The 9690-nt window shown below is 36.7% G+C and overlaps 1 protein-coding gene across 2 annotated transcripts in view; it reads left to right on the plus strand.

Moving 5' to 3' along the window:
* RYK (receptor like tyrosine kinase) overlaps positions 1-9408 on the plus strand; it is an 86366-nt gene extending 76958 nt beyond the window's left edge. For both annotated transcript variants that reach the window (XM_082718846.1, XM_082718847.1), the window contains exons 14-15: positions 7245-7381; positions 8283-9408. In XM_082718846.1, the coding sequence (XP_082574972.1) occupies positions 7245-7381; positions 8283-8394 (249 nt within the window). In that variant the 3' untranslated portion in view covers positions 8395-9408. The remainder of the gene's footprint in view (positions 1-7244; positions 7382-8282) is intronic.
* The last annotated feature ends 282 nt before the right edge of the window (positions 9409-9690 follow it).

The raw sequence follows: 9690 nt of genomic DNA on the forward strand, positions 1-9690 counted from the left end.
TAAGTTTTTTAAAAACATTAAAGTATCTAAAACTATTTCTTAGGAATATATTTGACAAAAATATGAAGTATCTATACAAAACTATAAAGCATTATTGAGAGAAATTAAAAATCTGTATAAATGGAGAACTATACCATTATTTATTGGTCAGAAATCTCAATATTAAGATGTTAGTTTTCTCCAAGTTGATCTATAGTTTTTAACACAGTCCCAAAGAATAGTTTTGCAGGCTTTTAATTTTGGAGGTAGAAATTGATTGACAGATTGATTCTAAAATTGATATGGAAATACAGAGGACCTGTAATAGCCAGAAGAGCTTTGAGGAAAAAAGTTGGAGGTCTGATTTAAAATTCCACTAATCAAGACAGTGTAATGTTGGCATGAAGGTAGATCAGTTAAACAGAACAGAATACCTAAAGGTTGACCCACATATGTATGGACAGTTAATTTGCAAAAAAGTGCAAAGGCAGTTTGGTGGAGAAAGGATTATCTTTTAAACAGCCCTGGAGCACTTCAATATCCAGCTACAAAAAAATGACCTTTGATCCAAACCTTGCTCCATATATACAAAAATTAACTCAAAATAGATCAGAGATTCGAATATAAAATCTAAAACTATAGCACTTTTAGAAGATAACAAAGAAGAAAATCCTTTGGAAGTTTGTGTTAAGCAAAGATTTCTTGGGCCATCTAGTCAAGATCCCTGGAAGAACAAATCAGGCTATCAAAATTTAAAACTTGTGCTCTTTGAAATATAGTATTCAGAGAATGAAAAGACAAGTCACATTCAGGAAAATATCTGCAAATCATATACATCCGATAAAGGAAATAACATGCAAAATATATAAGGAATTTTTAAAACTCAGTAACAAAAATGGACAACATATTTGAAAAGATCTTCACCAGTGAGGATATACAGGTGGCAAATAAGCATATGAAAATACCAAGTTCATTAGTCATTAGGAGAATGCAAAGTAAAACCACGGTGAGAAAATATACACCCATTTTTTTGGCTAAAATTAAAGACTGACATTCCCAAGGATATGGAGGAACTGTAGCTTTCCTACGCTGCTTCTGGGTAATATATATGGTATGTTCACTTTGGAAAAACAGTTTGACAGTTTCTTAAAAAGTTAAGCATATCTGGAGCACCTGGGTGACTCAGACAGTCAAGCATCCAACTCTTGATTTCTGCTAGGGTCATGATCTCAGGGTTGTGAGGCCCAGCATGGAGCCTACTTAAGATTTTCTCTCTCCCTTCTCCTCAGCCCTTCCTCCCCCCAGAAGTTATATCTGCCATATCCAGTTATTTTGCTCCTAGATAAATGAAAGTATATACTCTTACCAATACTTGTACACAGGTGTTTATAACAGCTTTCAGTAACTAAACCTGGAGATAATCAAATGTCCATCAACCGGTAAATGGATAAACGAGCTGCTGTATTCATATAATGGACTACTATTCAACAATGAAAGGGACGAACTCTCAATGCGTGCTGTGTCATAGATGAATGACAGAATCATTATTCTCAGTTGAAAGAAGCTAGGCAAAGAAGTGTACTGTTTGAGTGAGTCCAGTTATATAAAATTCTAGAAAATGCCAACTAGTAACAGAAAGCAGATTCATGGTTACTTGGGGATGGTAGAGATGGCAGTGGGGAGGAGCTGGAGGAAATTATTCTAGAATAGGAAAATCTTTTGGAGGTGATGGATATGTTCATTATTTTGATTGTGGCAGTGGTTGCAGGTCTTATCAAATATATATATTTGATATATATATATCAGGTCTTATCAAATTGAGCACTTTATGGCATTTTATTGAGTATCAGCCATACTAAAATAGAAATAAAAACTATCTTTGTTTTCTGACCAGTACTGCTAACATATCTAAGATTAATTTCTAAATTTGCTAGCTCTTAAGACTAAACAAAGACTTTGTTTAAATATTGAGTTCCAGGCTTCAGAATTACTAGGATAGGACTGAGGAATCTATACTTGTAACAGATACTCTAGATGATTCTTCTCATCTTTCAAGCTTGGAAAACACTTGACCCAGATTAAATTAACTGTACTTTGGTCATCTGAATCCCATTTCATATGTGAGTAGGGGATGTTAGGTTTCTAGTATTAACAGAAAGGCCAATCATAAAACATCTGATTGTGCTGCTTTTATTGTGGTCAGATGAGACCTTTTAGAAATGGACAGAATTCTTTTCTCAGCAGTGTGTAGTAAGTACACTGAGGTCAGCCTTGCCTGATAAATTCCTGAAGAAACAGAATGGAAATCTCTTACAACCCCAGCATTAGTTAATATTACATTAAAGAGTAGAAAAGAATCTTATTTATATACTTTGACAGCTGACATCAGTGTTTGTTGTTAGTGAAAAAAGTTTCATATCCTATATATTTAGAACCTATAAAATAACACAAATTGGAAGAAAAAGTAAGATTAATAAAAGAACCTTGTTATTCTCGAAATGTTCTTTAAACGGATGTAACAGCAGCCTTTCATAAAACTCTGGAAAAAACAGCTTAACCTTATTGCCCCCTTTTCAACAACGTCAAACAAAAGGAAATTATAGAATAAGTCTGTCGAAATTTTAAATGGCTTATTTATCAGAAGACTTTAGAGGGCAATTTTTCCACAAATCATCCTCATACTATTTGGTCTTGATTTTTTTTTTAAAGAGTTGGTGAGCCAACATGTAATTAATCACTTTTGTTGACTTTTAAGGAAATGAAACAGCAGTGTACCCTTTGGCTTTATTGTTCTTCGTTTTGGTGTTTTTTAGTGTTCCAATATGTAATATGAGAACCTTATTTGGATGCTTATTGTTAATAATGTAGATAAAATTATGTGAAAGAAGTAGTTTTTTAAAGTCAGCTTACACAGATTATACTGTTTTCATACCTGGGTACCTTCCATACCTCACATATCAGCAGCATTACTGTGAAGCCCTCTTACAGTCGAAGTTGTTAGAGTGTACCTCCCTTGTCATTGGATGGGTTAGTCCCTGTGTACAAAATGGGAGTATCACTTATTACTCATTCCCATTGTTTCTTCCTCCTAAGTCTAGTTTGGATTGATTATTCCTTTTCTACAGCTGCTGCCACAATTGGTGAATAAGAACAGATCCATCTCATTTCATGAAGAAGGGATGGGAACACCCAACCAGTTTTACTTCTTTGGGCTCTGTTCCATCAGAGTAGTGAACTACCTTCCATATGGAAATGAGACATGATTTTTAAAATCATTTTAATTACTAGTTACTAAAAATTACTAAAATGCGAAATAAGCATTACTAATCATCGTCATTATTTTAAAAAGTTTACCTAGAGTACACTTTTAAGATAGACAGATTTAAGATAGACAGATACCTGATTGTATGTAGGCACCTTCCTTTAACTTTTATTAATTTGAAATCATTTTTCCATTTTTAAAGCATTAGTTTTTTGTTTTTGTTTTAATTTATTTGACAGAGAGAGCAGAAGCAGGGGTTGCCGCAGAGGAAAAGGGAGAAACAGACTCCCCGCTGAGCAGGGAGCCCAACACGGGGCTCCATCCCAGGACCCTGGGATCATGATCTAAGCTAAAGGCAGACGCTTAACCGACTGAGGCACCCAGGCATTCCTTAAGCTAGTAATTTTAAGGAACGTTCTAGTAGGTTCTGTCTCTATGGAGATTTTTTTTTTTTTTTAAGATTGATTTATTTCAGAGAGAGTGTATAAGCAGGAGGGGCATAGGAAGAGAGAACCTTAAGCAGATTCCATGCAGAATGCAGAGCCCACTGTGGGCCTCCCATGACCTTGAGAGCACTGCCTGAGCCAAAATGAAGAGTCAGATGCTTAAACAACTTGGGCACCCCTCTATAGAGATTTTAAAACTACACATGCATTTGCATCTGTTCCTCCCTTCCTCTCCCCTTACCCCCTTCAAGAACACAGACTTCTGGGATGGGCATTGCTCCACCCTGATGATCTGTCAGTGAAAATGATACTAAGTTCCAAAGACTTAACTTTATGGTTATGGTATTTAAGGGAATGCTGGCTTCAAAATGAATTGGGAAATACTCACCTTCCTCTGTTTTTTGAGAGGGTTTGCATAGGATTGTGATGTAGGTTGAATTGTGCTCCTCTGTAGAAGTTTGAATTCACCTTAGAATGTGACATTATTTGGAAATAAGGTCATTGCAGATAATCATATTAAGATGAGGTCCTACCCAATTAGGGTGGACCTTAATCCAGCATGACTAGTATCCATGTAAGAAGAGATACAGACATGTGAGGAGAGAATGTCCGTGAAGGGCTGTGTCTGTAAGCCAAGGAGCACCAAGGACTTGTGGCCACCACCTGATGCTGGGCGTGAGCAGGGAAAGATCCCCATGAGTTTTAGAGGGAGCAAAGCCCTGGTACATCTTGATTTTGAACTTCTAGACTCCAGAACTGTGGAATAGCACATAGAGTTGTTTAAGCCATCTAGTTTATGGTACTTCATTATGGCATCTGTAGGGAACGAACAAATTCGTCCTGTTTTCTTCTTTCAACTTTGATGGGATTCACCCAGTGAAATGAGATGCAGTTTTCTTCGTGAAAAGATTTTTAACTACGGTTCAATTTCTTTTTTTTTCTTTCCTTTTTTTCCCTAAGACTTTATTTATTAATTTGAGAGAGAGAGAGAGAACCAGTGGAGGGGCAGAGGAAAAGAGAGAAAGGAAAAACAGGCTCCCATGCTGAGCAGGGCTCCATCCCAGGACCCCGAAATCATGACCTGAACCAAAGGCAGTCGCTCAATCCTCTGAGCCAGGCAACCCAAATTCAATTCTTTAATAGATATAAGCTACATAAGTTTTCTGTTTATTCTTTTTTTTTTTTTTTAAGATTTTATTTATTTATTTATTTTACAGAAAGAGAGAGCGAGATCACAAGTAGACAGAGAGGCAGGCAGAGAGAGGGAAGCAGGCTCCCTGCTGAGCAGAGAGCCCGATGTGGGACTCGATCCCAGGACCCTGAGATCATGACCTGAGCCGAAGGCAGTGGCTTAACCCACTGAGCCACCCAGGCACCCAGGTTTTCTGTTTATTCTTACATCTATTGGTAATTTGTGTCTTTTGAGGAATTTGTTCGTTTCATCTAAGTTACTGAACTTAACTGTTGTTGTGTTTATATTTTTTGATATAATGATGCTCCCTCTTTCATTTCTGATTATCAGTAATTTGTGTTCTTTATTTTCTTTGATTAGTATAGCTTAGTGGTTCTCAACTTGGGACAGTTTTGTTGTTCTCAACAGGGGCAGTTTTGTCGTCCCCATCAGGGGACATTTGGAAGTATTTTCAGTTATCACACTTGGGGCATCAAGTGAGTAGAGATCAGGGATATTGCTAAACATCCCACAAGGTACAACAAAGAACTGTGCAGCCCACAGTATACATAGTGCTGAGGTTGAGAAACCTGTCCTAGAATTTATGATGTACCCCTCTACATTCAAATAATATTGTATCATTTGTGTTTAACAAGCACTTAATATTTCCATTTGTCACCTTCTTCTACCCATTATGCTACTGTGGGCATACATTTTGCTACTGTACACATTATAAACCGCACAATACATTGTTACTGTTTTTGCTTTAAACAACCCACTAAACTTGAAAATAAGAAAAAAAATCTAATTGTTACTCATATTTTTAATACTGTGCATTTTCTTTGTAGATCCACATTTCCATCTCAGCTTCTGTTTGTCTAAAAAGTGTATTTTTGCCTTCATTTTCTTTTTTTAAAGATTTTATTTATTTATTTGACAGACAGAGATCACAAGTAGGCAGAGAGGCAGGTAGAGAGAGAGGAGGAGAGGAAGCAGGCTCCCTGCAGAGCAGACAGCCCGATGCGGGGCTCGATCCCAGGACCCTGGGATCATGACCTGAGCCGAAGGCAGCGGCTTTAACCCACTGAGCCACCCAGGCGCCCCTTTGCCTTCATTTTTGAAGTATATTTTGGTTTGCTATAGAATTCTCCACTGATATTTTTTAAATACCCTAAAAGATATCTGTCCACTGGGTTTTTGTTTTGTTTTGTTTTCATAGATTATAATAAGAAATAAAATTATTGTTCCCTAATACAGGGTTTTTTAAAAACCTGTATATTTTAGGAAGTATTTCTGGATTTTGTTACTATTGAAAAATAATTACTTAAAATGTAATGCACTATGCTCAGATCTTGCAAACAGACTTGTTTTTAACTTGTGTTTTTTCCTTTTCTCTATTTCTTTCCCCTTCACTCATTAAAAAAATTTGGTTTGGGGACCAATTACTTCTCTGATCCTCAGTTTTCTTACCTGTAAAATTGGGTTACCAGTTCTTCTCACAAGTTTGTTGTGAAAATTAGATGGAGATAAAGGATTCAAAATGTCTAGAACAGAAGGGACTCATAAAAATGTTATCTTCCTCCTCATCCAGTTTAGCTGTTCTCATCTCAGGGTTCGTAGGTGGCAGCAGATAGCAGGAGTCCCTGCTCTGAGTCCTTTCTGGCTGTATGGCAGTAACTCTGTGTAGACATGTTACCTGCCCTCTGCATAATCTCTATGAGCCACTGTAACCATAGCTGAGCCAAAATGGGGAGCTCTGGTTGGACCATGCTTGTCACTGCTTTTGATTTCTGTTTTTACCAGTAGTTCACATGTTGATTTTAAATAAATCTGATCTTTTACTCAGGCAAGATTAGAAAATCTTTTTTCAGGATACCTTCATCTGTTAATTTCAATCATTTAAGTATAGTGAAAATCCATGACATTTTATATTTTTACATAGTTTACATAGTTAACTTATTCAGAATTCTCTTCCCTCCAGTTAGGCTAAAGTTAAATTTATTTTCCACTTCTCAATTATATAGATTAACTATACTTATTCAATGTAACATTTTTCATATTAAGAAAATTTTAGACATAATTAACAGTTTGGGGTGGTTGGTTTTGTAATTAGCAGTAAAAACCGTTCTTTCCAAGGGATCTAATCACCTTAGAATATATAATATATTATAATATGTAATAATAATATTCCTATTAAAGGGTGCATTCATTAAAATGCTTTTTTCTCCCAGTAGGAGAAACTAGCTATGGTAGACTTCTTTTTGTAGATAATATTTTGCTTTCCTTATGAATCAGGTGCTATTTTTGGTCCATACCTGGTCACAGGCAACAGCACTCTGACAAGTGTTTTACATTTCCTTCATTGTGTTTCTCCTTCTTTCCTCAGTGGGCCTTCGGAGTGACACTGTGGGAGCTCATGACTCTGGGCCAGACGCCCTATGTGGACATTGATCCCTTTGAGATGGCCGCATACCTGAAAGATGGTTATCGAATAGCCCAGCCAATCAACTGTCCTGATGAGCTGTGAGTTTCTCTGAGCTTGAAGACGTGGGTTTCATTCCATTTATGATACTGGGATAAAAGAAGAAGAGCAGGTGTCCATTTTCATACAGAGACTTCCCTCTGGAGAGTAATGACTCTTTGGACTTGAATTAGACTCATAGAAAACCACAGTCAGCCTTGGACATTAGAACGTTTTATAGTTCTTTTACTTGTAGTGCTTGGTCTAATCTGAGAGACCAATAATGTACATGGTAAGGAAATACTGTGTCAGTTATTTTGTGTAGAGTGAGTATCCGAGTTTTATTTATACAGCCTTAGTTACAGAAAACCTCTCTCATTGTCATCTTGCTTGCCATTTGGTGTCAACTGATACTTAAGGAAAATGTCCCAGCCTGCGATATTCCTGTTTATTGCCTTCGTCATGTAGGTGATGTTCCCATATAAAGGGAGTAGGGTAGGTAGGAGGCTATTCAGGGGTGACTGAGTGCACAGATGACTGTGGTCTTGCTTCCTGAATACCCTGAAAGTTTCTATACCATGGTGAGGTGGCAGCTTTTGTACTGATTTTACTGTAGATCCAGGGTGCTTAGAGTTTCATCTTCCTCTTCTTCCAAGTTCTTTCTCTCAGAAAATATAGGTTATTATTTTGTCTGTGTTTTAGGGATTTACATGAACTCTCTATATTTGCTGATGTATTTTGCTATAATGTTATGAAGAGTTGAAATCCACACATAAAATCCAGATAACTCATTTTAGTTTCTTTTCATTTTAGAACTGCTAACATTGAGTAATATTCATTGATGTTTAGTATGTCATTCTTCCCATGCCCACCTTTAGACAGAAAACAACTGGCATCAAATTGACCAAAAGATTAGGAGTACTGTTGCATCATTAGCCCAATTTTCCATTTTTGTCATTGCAGATTTGCTGTGATGGCTTGTTGCTGGGCCTTAGATCCAGAGGAGAGGCCCAAGTTCCAGCAGCTGGTACAGTGTCTCACGGAGTTCCACGCAGCCCTGGGGGCCTATGTCTGACTCTCCTCTCACAGTCCCACGGCATCAGGAGCATGGTGCCTTTTGGGACTCCCTTGGAACCAGTCATGGATGCTTTGTACGTCATGCACCACCAGCAGAAGCACATATGCCTTCCGGAACACTGTGCCTTAGGAATGCTTTAGGATCGGAACTTTGAAAGACAGACTTAATAATGTGGAATATTTTCTAGATATCATTTTTATTAGGTTGAACTGAAAGGGTTTTTTATAAATTTTTTGGCCCCCAATTTTTTAAAACATAGTTACTTTGGACTAGGGGTACATTCTTACAAAATAAATAAACAGTTTTTAAAATTGTTTAAACACAGATACTTGGAATAGCTGTCTTAGTGCCAACTGCTTTTTCACTTTTTTACTTCATCAAGGTAATGTAGGTGATTCACCTTTAAAGTTTGGTTTTTCTTTTTCAATATTTATCACTAGTCCTGGGAATGGTTTGTCTTCAAGATATATTACTTTTTCTTAGGAAAAGGAAAACAACACAAAAAGATGTCTGGTTTGCCTTGTATAGGAAAAGGCAATATTGGAGGAAGAAAACTTAAAAGCTAGGGTAAAAAAAATAAAAAAAAAAACCTTAGAAATTGTCCTTTTGTGGGAAACTGTTTCTTTTTTATTGTTTTAATGAAAATTATTTCTGCTTTCTTATTTTGGGGAAAGTAGAAGGTGAATTCATTGAAACACTTAAATTTCCATCAGCCAGAAGTAGGCTGGGGGCAGGTCAGTCAGTAGTAAACAATGGTGATTTTATTTATTTTTTTACTCTCTGGAAAAGGAGATGATACTATTCCAGAAAGTGAAATCGTGTTTCTAAGGTTAAGAATCCCTTTTATTGCACCTAGACTAGTGCTGTGCACAGAGGGGGTGTTTCAGTTGTTCTGGATAGTGTAAAAAACAAGAAAGTAAACTGGTGAATTTTGTGCTTCAAGGCTGGTTTAAGTATAAAGTTGTTTCTTAAAACACTTGAAAAATTAAAAAGATTTGTTTTATATTATAATAGTATTGAAAATATTGTTCCTAATGAATGATTGGTTGTGTTTGGTAAGTCTTTGAACATCTACCAACTAGATAGATAAAACCCACATAATCAGGCTCCTAAGCCCTAACAGCTGACTGTACTCAATCTCCTAGTTCTAATAACTTGGGATCATTATCACAAGGAAGTATTACAACATTGACACTTTTCTCCAGAGCCATTAAATGAGGGATATATATGTATTTATGCTTGGTTGTAGTTGACCTAAGGCAGAGTTGAACGAGAGTCCTAAATAGTTAGGCC

This window comes from Mustela nivalis (genome assembly GCF_964662115.1).
Source record: "Mustela nivalis genome assembly, chromosome: 1".
NCBI classification, from domain to species: Eukaryota; Metazoa; Chordata; class Mammalia; order Carnivora; family Mustelidae; genus Mustela; species Mustela nivalis.